The sequence below is a fragment of the Furipterus horrens genome, unplaced genomic scaffold (genome assembly GCF_987537825.1).
Source record: "Furipterus horrens unplaced genomic scaffold, mFurHor1.1.pri manual_scaffold_8, whole genome shotgun sequence".
Taxonomy (NCBI): domain Eukaryota; kingdom Metazoa; phylum Chordata; class Mammalia; order Chiroptera; family Furipteridae; genus Furipterus; species Furipterus horrens.
Window position 1 is genome coordinate 27,227,087 of NW_028327178.1, and position 17,185 is coordinate 27,244,271.

The window sequence follows — 17,185 nt, forward strand, 5'->3', positions numbered from 1 at the left end:
ATATCTGTTGAGAGCAAAGAGAAGAACAAGTGAAGATGCATGAGAAAGCATTCTTTTAATGGTGAAAACGTAATGTGTCATTAATGTTTCTGGAGGTTAACATCTAATGGGCAAATTGAAATTTTTAGGTAAAATGATCTGGTTTAGTTTCCCAAAGGCCTAGTTCCTATAGCCACACTATAGGAATCTATTAGACTGCTATTCCATTGGGAGGTTTTAGCTACTTAGGAAGCTTTTTTTAAAAAGACAAACTATGTGGTTATTTTAAGTTGTTGCTTTAAGGGAACTGAAGAACTCGACATAGTCTCTGGCTAGATAAGTCTTTGAGTTCTCAAATATTACTTCTCTGGGAAACTTTCTGCATGGTCCAGGAACTTAAGAGCGCCATTGTCTTCTCGCCTTAATTTCTAGAAATTCTGTCCTGCGAATCTCAGGGAATAAACTATGATGGGAGAAGTTAAACTAAAAAAAAAAAGTATATGCTTCTTATAAGTTATTCTGAGATTCCCTTAATTGGGTCAAACACATTATCTTCTATTCTTAGTTTTTGGAGCTGTTTGTCCTGAATGGATACGGGTTTCCTTAAATATTTTTTTGCATTATTTTGAGGTGAGTATATATTTTAATATTTTTAGACCGCTAATATGGTCAATACTGATGATTTTCAAATGTTAAACCAACCTCACATTCCTGAGATAAACATCACTTAGACAAAATTTAATATTTTTATATTGTTGTATACAAATGTTAAAACTGTGCTAGTTTTTGCATTATATTCATGAGCAATATTATCTGTAGTGTTCCTTTCCTGCAATGCTGCCTGGTTTTGTATGAGAGTAATGCTGGCCTCATAATGAGTTAAGATTTTTTGGGAAATTTCTGGAAAATCTGTAAATTAGTATTATTTATATTTTAAAATTGAGGTATAATGACATATAAAATTATAAATTTGAATTCAGGTATACATTATTCTATATTTGTATATATAGGGATATGATCACCAAAATAAGTAGTTAACATATGTCACCATACATAGTTACAAAAATTTTTCCTTGTGATGATAACTTTTAAGATTTACTCCCTTAGCAACTTCAAATATGCAATACAGTATTATTAACTATAGTCACCATTCTATATATTATATAAATAATAATATCTGGTAAAATTCACCAGTGAAGCCATCTGAGCCTAATGTTTTCTTAGTGGGAAGGCTTTTGGCTATAAATTCAACACTATTATAGGGCTATTCAGGTTATCTATTTCTTTTTAAGTAAGCTTTGGTAGTTTGTATATTTCAAGGAATCTGTCCTTTATGTAAGTTGTCAAATTTATCAATATAAAGTTATTCATTACGCATCTTTTCTTTCCTTTAATATCTATAGAAACTATAGTAATACTGTTATCAGCATCTTCTCTCTCTTTTTTTTTTCTGATCAGCCTGCCTAAAGCTTTATCAAATTTATAGGTCTTCTCAAATAACCAGGCTTTGGTTTCACTGACTCTCATTCTCTCTCTTTAGTTTTCTATTTCATTGATTTATGCTTCGTCCAATCTGTACTATTTCTTATCTTCTGCTTCCTTTGGACTTAATTTGCTCTTTATTTCTTTATTTGTTTGTTTACTTATTTTATTTTTAGAGAGAGGGGATAGGAGAAAGAGAGGGAGAGAAACATCACTGTGTGGTTGCCTCTCACTCGTGCCCCCAACTGGGGACCTGACGTACAACCTAGTAATGTGCCCTGACTGGGAATTAAACCAGCGACACTTGGCTCGCAGGCCGACGCTCAATCCACTAAGCCACAGCAGCCAGGACGCTTAATTTGCTCTTTTTGTGGCTTCTAACAGCAGAAGCTGAGGTCTCTAATTTGAGATTTTTTCTTACTTTCTGATGTACATGATTAGTCCTATATGCTTCTAAGTACTGTTTTATCTGCTTTCCACAATTTTGGTATATTTTGTTTTCACTTTATTCAGTTCAATATACTATCTAATTCCTCTATGACCCATGGGTTATGTTGACATTTGTAATTTAGTTTCCAAATATTTGGTGATTTCACCCATAACTTTCAGTTACTGATTTCTAATTTAACTCCACTGTGGTCAGAGAGTACTTTGAATAATTTGAATCATTTTTAACTTATTGTGATTCATTTTATAGAGCAAAATATAAGCTATTTTATTAAGTGTTCTGTATGCACTTGAAAAAATTATATTAGACTATTGATGAGTGTTTTCTATCAATGTGACATCAAATTGGTTGGTGTAATTCCAGTTTTTTACATCTTTGCTAATTTTATGTTTAGTCATTCCATCAATTATTGAAAGACACATATTAAAATAACTGACTGAAATTGTCAAGGTGTCTATTTCTCCATGGAGTTCTATCTTTTTTTTTTTTTTTTGCTTCACATATTTTGATGCTCTGTTTTTAAGTGCATAAATATTTAGCATTACTATGTTCTTTAGATGAATTTAATACTTCATTTTTATGAAATGGTCTTCTTTTTCTGGAAATATTCTTTGCTCTGAAATATACATTGTCTGATATTAACACAGCCACTCCAGCTTTTAAAAATGTTAATATCAGTATGGTATATATTTTTTCCATCCTTTCACTTTTTTATAATTGTTTATTGAATTTATTGGGGTGACATTAGTTAATAAAATTATATATACAATTCTACAATACATCACCTGTATATTGTATTTGTGTTTATCACTCCAAGTCAAGCCTCTCATCTATTTCCTAGTTGTCTTCTTCTGAGTTTACTTTTTCCCTTCTTCTACCTTCTTTTGGGTTATTTTTCCTGAATCTAAATGATGTATTCCATTGCCTTAATAGTTGTAACATTTTGTCGTATTATTTTGAGGACTACTTTAGAGTTGACAGCATATCTTTACTTATTAGAGTCTACCTTCTGGAGATATACACCACTACAGATATAAGAACCTTACAACAGTATAACTTAATTATCCTCTCCTGGTCTTTGTATTATTGTTACACATTTTGTTTCTACATATTATAAACTCCACATTAGTTTTCTTAAAGGAGTAAATTATTTTAGTCTTAAAAAGACTTCAAAATAGCAAGAAAAATTTATACTTAGTCACCATTTCTAGTTTTCATTACTTTGTGTATATCCTTATTTTTATTTAGTATCATTTATCTCTGTATGAATGACCTCCTTTAACATTCCTTGTAAGTTTAGGGGTAAATAATTCTTTGAGCCTTTATAGTCTGAAAAATTCTTTATTTCACCCTCAATTGTTTTTTTTTGCTCAAAAAAATTTTTTAATATGCTTTATTGATTATGCTGTTATAATTGTCCCAATTTCTTTTCCCTTTGTTCCCCTCCACCCAGTGACCCTGTTCCCTTCAGTTGCCCTCCCCTTAGTCCATGCCCATTGGTTGTGCATATAGCTCTTCTCAACATCTTCCTGTCTACTCCACTCCCACCTACTATGCTTCTTAATTCCTGGACCATCTCCCTCCCTTTCCCTCTTCCCCCTCTCTGCTGACCTCCCCCAAAATGTTCCCCATACCTATAGTTCCTTTCCCACTCTTGTTGCCTACTTAGTTTGCCTTTGTTTCAATTCCCTAGCTTCTATTGTTGGTTGTTGTGATACAGTTTTCATTTTAATGTTCATAGTTTTGATCCTTTCTCCTAAATAAGTCTCTTTAACATTTCATATAACAGTGGTTTGGATCTAATGAACTCCTCCAGTTTTACTTTGTCCTGGAAGCACTTTCTCTGCCCTGCTATTCTGAATGATAGCTTCACTGGATAGAGTAATCGTGGTTGTAGGTTTTTGCTTTTCATTACTTTGAATATTTCTTGCCAGTCCCTTCTTGCCTGCAGAGTGTCTTTTGAGAAATTAGCTGATGGTCTTATTGGGACCCCTTTGTATGTAATTCTCTTCTCTCTTGCTGCTTTTAAGATTCTCTCTTTATCCTTAATTTTTGACATTTTGATTTTGTGTCTTGGTGTGGTTCTCCCTAGCTACAGCTTTTTTGGACCTCTCTGTGCTTCCTGGACCTGTAAGTTCATTTCCTCCCCCAAGTTAGGGAAGTTCTGCTTCATTATTTTTTCACATAATTTTTTGATTTCTAGTTCTTCTTTTTCACCTTCTGGCAGCCCTATGATTTGAATGTTGGCTGGCTTATAGCTGTCCGATAAGTTTCTGAGTCTTCTCATATTCCTCACTTCTCGTTTCCTCTTTCTGCACTGGTTGACTGTTCATTCCTTCCCTATGTTCTGATTTATTGATTTGATCCCTAGTTTTCTTTCCCTCACCACTAGTTTCATATGTGGTTTCATTCATTTCAGCAGGACTAGCCTTCATTCCTTCCCCGTTTTGTTTAAGATCTGCTGTTAGGTCTGTAAGCATTCTTATAACCAAAGCTCTGAACTGTGCCTCAGAAAGATTTCCTATCTGCTGCTTCGTTAGATTAGATATTTGCTGTCTGGTCAGTTGCGTCACTGGGATCTCTATCATGATCTGTGGCATCCGGACAGTTTTGTGTTTCCCTTTGCTTCCTGGGTGGGGCTATCACACCTCCTATGCTATAGGGGGTGGAGCCCTGTGCACGCATCACAACCGGGCCACCCTTCTCACCATGCCATGGCATTTTCTGCGGGGGTGGGGGTCCAAGATGGATTCCTGTTGTTTACTCTCCGCTGAGAGACCGGGAGCCTCCTCCTCTGTCCCCAGCCCTCTGGGCCTCACAGTCCCAGGCAATGAGGGTCTGCCTTCCCCGGCACTGGATTTGCAAGCTGATGGGTTTGGTCTGCAGCCAGAGGTGCTCCCCAGGCGCTTCTCGCCTCCCCTAAAATACAGTTGTCTATGCTTAGTGCCGTCCTGCCACCACCGTTGCTGCTGCCACCGCCACCAGCACAATTTGACCTCTCTGCCCCGGCTTCATCCCTCCTACCTATACACATGAGCACCACTTCTTTTTATTTTCATATGTTGGACTTTCATTTATTTTCTGGAATTTCTGGTTTTGTGGTAGTTGTATTCCCTCTTAGTTGTGGAGGGAGATGTAGTGTGTCTGTCTAGGTCTCCACCTTGGCCGGAAGTCTTCGCCTTCATTTCTGAAAGTTATTTTTTGCTCAGTATAAAATTCAAGGTTGACAGTTTTTTTTCTTCCAGTAATTTATTGTTCCACTGTTTTCTCATGTACATAGTTTGACCAAAAAATTCTGCTTTCATTTTTATTTTTATCCCTCTTTACATATGTTTTGTTTCCTCTGCTTGCTTTGAAATTTTTTTCTTTATCAATTGTTTACTTTTAAGTTATTTTCTTACAATATGCTTTGATAGCATTTCCTTTCATGTTTCTTATGCTTTTAATTCACTGATCTGCTTAGATCCATAGGTTGATAGTTTTCATCATACTAAAAAAAACATCAGGGGCCATTATTTCTTCAAATATTTCTCTTCTATTCTCCTCCATCCCTGCATTTAGGGACTCTGATTATACATATTAGGCTGTTGGAGGTTGTTCTACAGCTCATTTGTACTCTGCTCCTTCTATTTCTCTGTGTGTGCATGTGTGTGTGTGTGTGTATGTGTATTTTGGGTAGTATTTACTGCTCTGTCCTTGTTTTACTAATATTTTCTTCTACAATCTTAAGTTTGCTGTTAATCCCTTCCAGAGTATTTTCACCACAGATATTCTAGTTTTAGTCTCTAGAAGTCTAATTTGGGAGTTTTACAATATACATGGTTTCCACTCAACGTGCTCATCTTTCCTATGTCTTGAAAATATGCAAATTGTTAAAATAACATTGTCTTTGTCTACTAATTCTATCATTGATTTTGATTCATTTTATCTCATTTTGGGTCATATTTTCTTCATAGGGTTGGTAATTTCTGATTGGGTATCAAACATTGTGAATTTTACCTTTTTGGTGCTGGGTATTTTTGTATTTATACTTAAGCTACACATATGCTTGTGCTTTGTTTCGATGTAGGAAAATTACTTTGAAACAAATCCTATTAAGTATTTCTTTTCAGTTTTATAAGGTAGAGCCAGAGCACTTTATAGACTAGGGTTGATTTTGTCTCTCTCCGAGGCAATACTCTTCTAAGTACTGTACCTGATGACAATCTGGCTGGTACAAGCAGGACCTATTCCCAACTGATGTAAGTTCCAAGGATTGCGTCCTCTTTTGGTGCTTCTTTCCCCAACACTCATTAAGTATTCTCATACTTATGCTTGATCATTAACTAGTTTAAAATTTGAGAGAGAGTTTCTGCTGATCTCTGGAGTACCCTCTAATTGTAGTTCTCCCATCACTGGTTTTCTGCTCTCCAATCTCACAACACCTTGGTCTCCTCAAACTCCCAGCTCCATCTTTTCACCTCATGGAGATCACCAGTCTCTACTTGGGCTCCTCTGTCTATGTAGCATCCTCAGACCATTGCATGGCTCATGTAGTTTGTTTCTCCTTTTTCAGGGATCACTCTCCTCCAGTGTTTGATGTCCATTATGTAAAGCCTTTACATAATATATTCCATCCAGTTTTTATTTGTTTAGGTAGGTGCACATCTCTAGTTCCACTTACTCTATTTTGTCTGTAAATAGAAGTCTTGTCCTAAAGATCCTTAAACCCAGAAGGAAAATAGGTTTTGTGCCAATTCAGGAGAACTAACAGTAGCTATGACAAAGGTTACAAAGCCATCTTTGTGTGACAGGTAAATAAATAGCAGCATGTATACCAGCTATTTAGTTACAACTCTGAATGGTACCAGAGTAGTCCTTAAATTCTGTGATTACACAAGTGGATACGGCAAATGGCTATCAACTAAAGAGAACTCAAAAATATTTAAAAATGGCAGGGTCTGCAGGCCCAAGATTTTATGGCATAGAGTAGTGGCAATGGAAGTAATGAGATAGACATTTAAGTAATTTTGGCATAATCATAGGTGAAGACCTTTACCTAGGAAGTGTTCCATGCACAGGTGATAATGAACAATGTAAGCGTCTCTGAGTAAGTAGAAGAACAGAGAGCATAGTGGAAAGAAAAGCCAGAGAGAGAAATTATAACTTGAAAAGCATCTAGAGACTTGTAGGGAAATAAGGAGAAGCCAAAGAAGAGTGAAATGTAAAAAGAGAACAAAGGAAAATAATGAGCAGTAACAGAAATAGCAAGGGACCAGAGAGAAATAATACTAATAAAAGGGAATGTAATGGCCAGATCAGAAGAGCAGTGATTCATTAATATCCATTGCCCATGGCTAAAAAGTGATAATGATTTTATCTATTTTATATAGAATAGAAAAGGGAGAAATCTCAAGAAGATTCCAAATCCACCTTTGTATATTTACTTAATAAAAAAAAAAATAAAGAGTTAAGAAAAACAGTAAGTTAGGCTTGAATACCAACACTTAGAAATACAGTGGCAGAAGGTACTCAAAATGCTGCCTAGGCTTTATTTTAATATACGGAACACTCAGGAAAAGCTGCAAAATTTCTAAAATAATACAGTCTGTTAAATAAGACTGAAATAGAAATTATAAGCATCAGTTTAAGGTGACATTGTTTAAGTTCAGGTTCACAAAAAAGAAATAACATTCAATTATGATAATGAATGCTATATTCAAAAATGTAATTGGTCAAAACTATTATTTACTAGATCCTCCCATGTCCAAGACCAAGTTTATATCAAGTACTGTTTCTTAAGATAAGAAATGGAGTAACAGATACTCATCAGTGAAATATCTCAATCTAAACAGAACAGGGGAAAACCTTTATAGACCCCACCATGAAAAACTTATAATGTGTTCCAAAATGAATGTAAAAATACATTTATCTTTGAGGCAAAGCAAGAAAGAGAATGGGGAAAAAATGAGGAAAACATTCACCTTGTAAGTGGAGCAATTTCTTTTCAAGGAAATAGCAGAAGTTGAAAAAGAAAATCATAAGCCAGGGCATTCGTCTAAAGAACTGTGGATTTAATAAAACTACAAGCGAAACCTATAATATGCAATTTGAGCCAGATGGCAACCAATGCAAAGAAGAAACAGAACAAGTCTCAAAGTCAAATGAATGCTTCATGAAGAATGAACTGCTGCTATCTCTGTCACAACATCTGAAGATGAGTTTTTAAAAAGACTTATTTTGAGAGCAAATAAAATTTTATGTTTACTTGACATTGTGGCTACTCATAGGAAAAGCAAATAGTTTCCCAACATCTCTACTATATTTGTACTCCGGTGCTCAAAAACCTGTATGTCAGACTAAGAGCCTCCGAAGGTTAGTCATAGAAACAAAGACACCTAAAGTAAACATTTTTTGGTTAGCGATCTCAAGTTTTTCCTGTTTTTCTTCCTTCAAGAAACTATGGAGCCAGACTTGCTCGCTGTATGACCTGGGGAAGCTACTCATTCTATCCAGAGTTCCTCCTCTATAAAACAGGGATAATAACCTCATTGGATTATTGTAAGAACTTAATGATTTAATATATGTTAACAATTCAGAACAGTACCTGGCACACAGTATGTACCATATATGTATTTTTTGTTACAAAATTAAAAAAAAATTCATTCACTCATCTATTGATGGCCATTTGGGATGCTTCCAAATCCTGGCTATTGCAAATAACACTGCAGTGAACATGGGGGTACATATACTCTTTCAAATTAGTGTTTCAGGTTTCTTCGGGTAGGGGTTGGGTAGAAACTTGAGCAAAAAAGAAACAGAAAAGAGAAAAACTCACAGACAAGGACAACAGTGTGGTGATTGCCAGCGGAGGAGTTGGAGAGGTGAAGGAGAGTATGGTGGGGGGGATAAATGGTGATGAAGGAAAACTCAAATAAAAAATAAATCATTTATATAATTTTTATTTAAAAATATTAATTATGCCAAACCCTACATTAGGCTGAGTGTACAACGATCACTATATCAGGATGTCTGTTTTCTAAAGAGCTTGGTGAGGAGATGGATGAATAAACAATCATTACAAAAGAACAAGAAAGGTGCTGTAACAGAGATGAGCACAGTCCACTTGTAAACACACAAAGAGGACATTTAACTTAATTGTGTCCTCATTAGGCTGAGTCTTCACAATGATGCCCTTCCTAACAGTAATTGGACTTGGCCATATTTATCCAATTCCCATAGGGAAGAAGAGAAGATGCTTACTTTTGCTCAGCAAAGAGAAGCTTGTCACAAAGAACAAATCAGCATAGGGAATAAGGTGTCAATCTCTACCTGGTAATCAAAATGAAACATATTTTCCCTCTCCGGGTTCAAATGGTAGACCCGACAACTCTCAATTTCATTTTCATTGTATATAAAACATAATTTAAAACTTGATCACCAGCTACTTCTTGAAAATATAGTTTAAAAATTTTTTCATCATAAAATTTTTTTTTCATCATTAAGTTAAAATGAAAATTCAAAAGTATCTCTTTTTGAGGGCATACAATTATCTTCATGTACTTGGCAAACATTTTCATTCTAGTATTTGCAATTTTTTTTCTTAGTTTTGTCCCTCAAAGTGAAGGTTAAGGAAGGTCTCAAGTGAAACATCCAAGGCACTAATACCTGAGAAAGTTTTCTTTCTCCCAGTTTTAGAAGTAGATAAAGGATTAGTCATTCTTATCTAGCTATCTTTAGAGCCCCCTAGTGACTATTTCTTGACTCTCTGTCTATATCCTTAAGGTCGTAAGACTATACTGGCCATTGAAAGGCCTTCTGCCTCCCCTCACATACGCTTGACAATGAGCTGCCCTTCATTTTTGTGACCTCTAATACATCTATGTCATGCAAAGGGAGGAAGTGAAAATGCAAAAACAAAGGACAAAAATCTGATCTTCACACTACAATTTTCTCTGGCCCACTCAAGACCACCTTAAAAACTGCCTACTGTTGTTAAAGTGGCAGGAAAAATCCAGATAAACAATCAAGATTAATGGTTACCTTCCTCTGCATCATTTTATAGCCTAGGTTTTCAGAAAACAGAACAAAAGAAAATATTTCAGATTAGAATACAAATAAACCATTCATACTTTGGCCATTTTTTATAAATGTGATTTCAAAAGGAAAGCATATCAAAAAAATCTAAGTTTTACTACATTCCAGCAAAATTATTTCTTTAAAAAAAAATTTTTTTTCCCCCAGAGATCCAAGATGGCGGAGGAGTAAGTGGCCAATATTGCTGATGAACACAGATGCTAAAATCATCAACAAAATTTTGGCAAACTTGATCCAACAATACATTTAAAAGATCACACAGCATGATCAAGTGAGATTCATGCCAGGGATGCAAGGATGGTATAATATTTGCAAATCAATAAACATAATACACCACATAAACAAAATGAAAGGCAAAAATCACATGATCATATCAATAGATGCTGAAAAAGCATTTGATACATTACCCATTTATGACAGAAATGCTTAGCAAAGTGGGAATAGAGGGAGCATAACTTAACATAATAAAGGCCATATACAAGAAACCTATAGCCACATCATACTCAACAGGCAGAAATCAAAGGCATCCAAATTAGAAAGGAGGAAGTAAAACTGCCATTATTCGCAGATGACATGATAGTGTACATAGAAAACCCTATGGGCTCCACCAAAAAACTACTCAACCTAATAAGTGAATTAGGCAAAATAGCAGCATACAAAGTCAATATTCAGAAATCAAAGGCATTTTTGTACATGAACAATGAAATGTCAGAAACAGAAACTATGAAAAAAATCCCATTTACTATAACAACAAGAAAAATAAAGTACCTAGGAATAATCTTAACCAAGGAGGCAGAAGACCTATACTCAGAAAACTACAGACCACCGAAGAAAGAAATTAAGGAAGAGACAAATAAATGGAAGCATATACTGTGTTCATGAATTGGAAGAATTACTATCATCAAAATGCCCATACTACCCAAAGCAATCTATACATTCAATACAACCTGTATGAAAATACCAATGATATATATTCATAGATCTAGAACGAATATTTCAAAAACTTTTCTGAAACCAAAAACAACCCCAAATAGCCTCAACAATCTCGAGAAAGAATAACAAAGTAGGAGGGATCACAATACTTGATATTACAAGGCCACTGTAATCAAGACAGTCTGGTACTGGCATAAGAACAGACACATAGATCAACAGAACAGAAGAGAAAGTCCAGAAATAAGACCATGTCTCTATGGTCAATTAATATTTGACAAAGGGGGCAGGAGCACAAAATGGAGAAAAAAAATAACCTCTTCAACAATGGTGTTGGGAGAACTGGAATGGTACATGCAAAATAAATAAATAAAACTAGACAACCAACTTATGCCATAAACCAGAATAAACTCAAGGTGTATAAGAGACTTAAACATAAGCTGTGACACCATGAAAGTCATAGAGGAAAACATAAGCAGTAATATTTCAGATATTCCACACAGCGGTATTTTTGCCGATACATCCTCTAGGGCAAGGGAAATACAGGAAAGAATAAACAAAAGGGAGTACATCAAATTAAAAAGGTTCTGCATGGCTAAAGAAAACATTATCAAAATGAGAGGGGAACCAACCATATGGGAAAACATATTTGCCCATGTTATCTCCGACAAGGGTTTGATCTCCAAAATATATAAAGAACTCATAGGACTCAACATCAGAAACACAAACAATCCAATTGAAAAATGGGCAAAGGACCTGAACAGACACTTCTTCAAGGAGCACACACAGAGGGCCCATAGACACATGAAAGGATGCTCAATATCACTAGGTATCGGAGATGCAAATTAAAACCACAATGAGATACCACCTCACACTGCTCAGAATGGCCATCATTAACAAATCAACAAACAACTAGTGCTGGTGAGGATGTGGGGAAAAGGGAACCCCAGTGCACTGCTGAGAATGCAGAGTGGTATAGCCACTGTGGAAAACAGTATGGAATTACCTCAAAAAATTAAAATTGGAACTGCCTTTTGACCCAGTGATTCCACCGCTGGGAATATAGCTTAAGAATCCCAAAACATCAAGCAATTCAAAAGAACCTATGCACCCTTATGTTCATAGCAGCATTAACAATAGCCAAGTCTGGGAAACAGCCTAAGTGCCCATCAGTAAATAAGTGGATCAAAAAACCGTGGTATATTCACACAGTGGAATACTAAGCAGCAGAAAGAAAGAAGGAACTCCTATCTTTCACAGCAGCATGGATGGAACTGGAGAGTATTATGCTAAGTGAAATAAGCCAGGCAGTGAAAGACAAATATTATATAATCTCACCTATAAAAGGAACCTAAACAAACAAATGAGCAAAATAGAACCAGAGGCATGGAAACAAGGAATAGACTGACAGTGACCATAGGGGAGGAGGGAGGGGGAGAAGGAGGAATGAAGGGGAAGGGTCTAGTCAAGGAACTGGTATAAAGGACACATGGACATGGACAACAGGGTGGGAACTGACTGTGGGAGGGGGGCTGGGCCGGGCAGGAGAGAGCAATGGGGTAAAATTGGCACAACTGTGGTAGAACAACAATAAAAAAAATTTTTAATGAACATTAAAAAAAAAAAAGCTTTTCCCTATGTACAAACTTGAGGTTTAAAACTGGAGTTTCCTTGGCCAAAACTCTTAACTTATCCAAGACAGTTGTCTCTAGGTTTTGTTCTTAGAAGAGTTGCAAATGATACTATTCAAAGGGGAAGGATAATACTTGAGTATATTTATCTATGCTTTAATATTTAATAAGAATGACCCTGACTCTGCTACAGCTTTTTTTTCCATCAAATGTTTTAATATATAAGCCTTATCTCCATCTATCTGAAGATTCAAACTCATGTGGACATAAAAATGAAATCAAGTGTCCCTTGCTAGAGGTCAAGTAAGTCACAACTGGCAAGGTTCTGAACATTCATTTAATTATATACTGTATACCATTTGATGACATATATGTAAATGTATCTACATACACTCGTATATATATTTGTGATTAATACATAGATATGCACAAATATAAAATCATGTAAAATATTTTAATTTTATCCATTTAAAGCTTTTATAAGTTACCAAGTCACTTTTCTCATTCTAAAAATGTAAGCATGAGTTAGGAAGGACTTAGTGTTTTCCATAAGGAGAATGAGTAACGAACAGCCCACCTGATCTTCATTAAGCAACAGAGCAGTGAGTTTTCTTTGCCATTCCTGCTGTGCTTTCAGACAACCAGGAGCTTCCTCACTGACCCACAGCCTGCTTCAAGTAATCATTCCTGACCTCTGGGCCCCAGGGAAAAAAAAGGGAAATAAAAGACACCGGGCTCAAGCACATGCTGTATTTCCATGTCTTAAGACAATATTACAGGGTGGGGATAAAGTAGGTTTATAGTTGAATACTCAAAACAGAGTTTATTCTTGCATTATTATTTATTAATTATTGTATTATTTTCCATATAAACAACTGTAAATTTACTTTTGCCTCACCCTGTATAAACTGTGAGACAAAAGGCAACTGACTCTTCTGACATCTTGTTGGTCCATTAAAAACAAGAGAAGGTGAGAATTAAGATGCTTACCTGTTGTTCCTGCATTCTAGCAGCACCAAGTTCTGAGAGAGACATGGTGAGCTTCTCCTGCTGCTCTGATAGATATTTTTGATAGAGGGTTAGAAGTTCTTGGCATTCTCTATACTGTAGCTGAAGAGGTGAGATTGCAAATTAAGGGAAAAAAACTAATAAATGAATTCAAAGTGCATCTATGAGTGCTGCTTTTCAGATTCCAATAAACAAAATAGACAGATGGATTTTATGGGGGAGGTAATAAACATGCTCTGGAATTAGATGTTGTCTTTGCACAGCTTTAGGAATATACTCAAAAACACTGAATCATATACTTCAAAATTCACTTATATGTGAATTTTATTTTAATAAAGCGCCACAAAAAACAAAAAACAAAATCAAAAAAACAAAAAACACAAATGCAGGGTGGAAGCGATGGTACTGCTCCGGTAAAAATAATTAGTACCTAATTTACACTGTTATGACTATATTAAAAATAAAGAGATATAATTAATTTTTGTCTTGTTTGTTTGTTTTTGCATAATGTTAGTTAAGTCAGTGTTTCAATAATCAAACCATGATGAGGACAATTTCTGTCCATATACCTCCGTATATTTTTTACAGTCTAGTATGAAGAACATAGCAACCTAACCTGGGTACGCTCTCCAACAGGTCCTCAAACTTTCAAAGTGCTCAAGATGAAGATAATAAATGGAAAAGATCACCTAACTGTGTAGATCAGGTGTCTGGGAGACAGACAGTTCTATCTAAGAGAGTTCTGTTCCTCACTTCTCATTGTGGTAATTTCCTCCCTGGGCCCATTTTTCTCTCAGACCATTTCTGAATCTCCCCCTTATACTTAATTATGTATGCTTTTGGTATAAAAATTACTCTCCAATGAGATTATTCTGTATAAATACTTTTATAACAGGTCATTATGATTAAAGTGGGAATAGTATTTCTTAAATGTCAAAACTGGTGATTGGTTTCAGTATTCCATAACATTTTCATAACCTAATCATTGCTTCTGGGCAGATTCCTGTTCTAATAACCTTTGTCAATCATGACTGCACAAATAACCATTTGCTTCATTATTCTCATTATTAATCTCTAACAAAAAAGGAGGCAGAGATGGCTTGTAGAAGAGAAACTGGTTCATAATGAAAGAAGAGATTACTAAGCTCAGAGAATACATTAATTAGAAGAGCTGGCTGAATACATAGCACCTCAAAAACAACAATAACAACAGAATGAACAGTGGTCTAAGTAAGCTAATGTTTTCAAAGTCAACCTATATCAGACCCAGCTGGTTTTACATTTCCATGTTTTTTTGTTGGCAAGCTCCAAAAGGCAGGGATGATTTGTGGTAGTTGCAAGAGTCTCTGCCAGCTATAACATACAAAAAAAATTTTTTTTATTCTACCTGTTATCATAGGCAGTAATGTCTACAGTAGATGAACACATTAGCCTAGATGCAGAATATGATTTTTACTAAGAAGGTGTCACAATTATACAGCCTGAGAGTTGGATGTCAGCATCTGAAGACAAATAACAGGCATACCTCATTTTATTGCGCCTTACCTTATTGCGCATTTCACAAATTGAAGGTCTGTGGGAACCCTATGTTGAGCAAGTCTATCAGCGCCATTTTTCCAACATTTGCTCACTTTATGTCTCTTTGTCACATTTTCATAATTCCCACAAGATTTTAAACTTTTTCATTATTATATTTGTTATGGTGATCTCTGATCAGTGATCTTCGATGTTACTATTGTAACTGTTTGGGGGCGCCATGAACTGTGCCACATAAGAAGGCAAACTCACTTGATAAGTGTGTGTTCTGAGTGCCCCGCTGACCAGTGGTTCTCCTCTCTCTCTCCCTCCCTTCAGGCTTCCCTATTCCCTGAGACAAAACAATATTGAAATGAGCCCAATTACTCACCTTACAATGGCCTCCAAGTGTTCAGGTAAAGGAAAACTTGCACATCTCTCACTTTATGTCAAAAGCTAGAAATGACTAAGCTTAGTAAGGATGGCATATATTAAATTGAGATAGGCTGAAAGCTAGGCATCTTGTATTAAACATTCAAGTTGTGAATGCAAAGAAAAAGTTCTTGAAGGAAATTAAAAGTGCTACTGCAATGAACACTTGAATGATAAGAAAGTGAAACAGCCTTACTGCTGATATGGGCAAAGTTTAAGTGTTCTAGGTACATAACCAAGGAAGCAACAACATTACCTAAAGCCAAAGCCTAATCCAGAGCTGGGCCCTAATTCTCTTCAATTCTATGAGCGCTGAGAAAGCTGAGGAAGCTGCAGAAGAAAAATTGGAAGCTAGCTGAGACTGGGTCATGAGATTTAAGAGAAGAAGATGTCTCCTTAACATAAAGCATAAAATAAAGCAGCAAATGCTGATACAGAAGCTGCAGCAAGTTATCTAGAAGATCTGGCTAAGATAATTAATGAAAGTGGCTACACTGAACAACAGATTTTCAGTGTAGACAAAACAGCCTTAAATCATTGGAAGATGCCATTTAGGACTTTCATAGCTTGAGAGAAGTAAATGCCTAGCTTCAAAATATCCAAGGACAGGCTGACTCTTTGTTAGGGACTAATGCAGCTGGTGACTTTAAGTTGAAGCCAATGTTCTCTTACCATTCTGAAAACCCTAGGGTCCTTAAGAAGACATGGAAACAACTGAAGTGTCCTTCAATAGGTGATTGGATAAAAAAGATGTGGTACATATGAGGCCTGTCCAGAAGGTATCCAGCCATGTAATATGAAAAACAGACATTTATTGAAGAAGATACAAGAAACATAGTACATAGAACAATGAAGCCTCAGTCCCCTTCAAAATAGGCATCTTGGGACCTCACACAGTTCTCTCAATCACCATGAGCTTCCCTGTTGTATTTTCCTGAATCTCATCGACGGTCTGAAATCTCTTCCCTTTCAAAGGTGGTTTTATAGTTTTGGGAAAAGCCAGAAGTTGCAGGGCACCAAATCTGGGCTGTAGGAGGGCTGAGTCACCTGGGTGATTTGATGTTCCACCAAAAAACTCTGCACAAGACATGACACATGAGTGGAGGCACTGTCATGAGGAAGTTGCCAAAGACCAGGTGCTCATAGCTGTGGCCTTCTGAATCATCTGAACAGTTTCTGTGAAGAAATGTTCAAGCTTGATGCAAAATTTGATGCAGATTTGTTGCTCTACTTGCTCAGTCATTTTGAATGTGACGGCCACACAGTACACATGCTCACTCAATGGCATCTACCACCCCCAATGACTAGTATAGTGAAGTCATCATTGTTCACGCATGTACATTCCAGTCCACTCTCCTTGGCTGCCAGGTTACACTGATGTCATGCAAATTGTTCTCGTTATATTAACAATGGCTGGACTTTTTTCCAGATAGGCCTCGTATACACAGTGGAACACAAGAAAGATGAAATACTGCCATTTGTGACAACATGGATGGACCTTGAGAATATCATGCTAAGTGAAATAAGTCAGGCAGAAGAAGTTAAGAATCCTATGTGTGTATGTGGGATACAAAACTGAAAGCAGCAAATGAATAAACAAGAAAAACAAACAAGAATGCACAGACACAGACAGCAATATGGTGGTTACCAGAGGGAAGTGGGGTCAGGAGTTAGTAGAGGATAA

General features: G+C 36.1%; 1 protein-coding gene across 1 annotated transcript in view; it reads right to left on the minus strand.

The window, feature by feature from the left end:
* The window catches only part of KIAA1328 (KIAA1328 ortholog), a 255,457-nt gene that overhangs the window by 148,738 nt on the left and 89,534 nt on the right, over positions 1 to 17,185 (minus strand). The window contains exon 6 of the mRNA XM_090285632.1: positions 13,537 to 13,664. Within this exon, the coding sequence (XP_090141758.1) occupies positions 13,537 to 13,664 (128 nt within the window). The remainder of the gene's footprint in view (positions 1 to 13,536; positions 13,665 to 17,185) is intronic.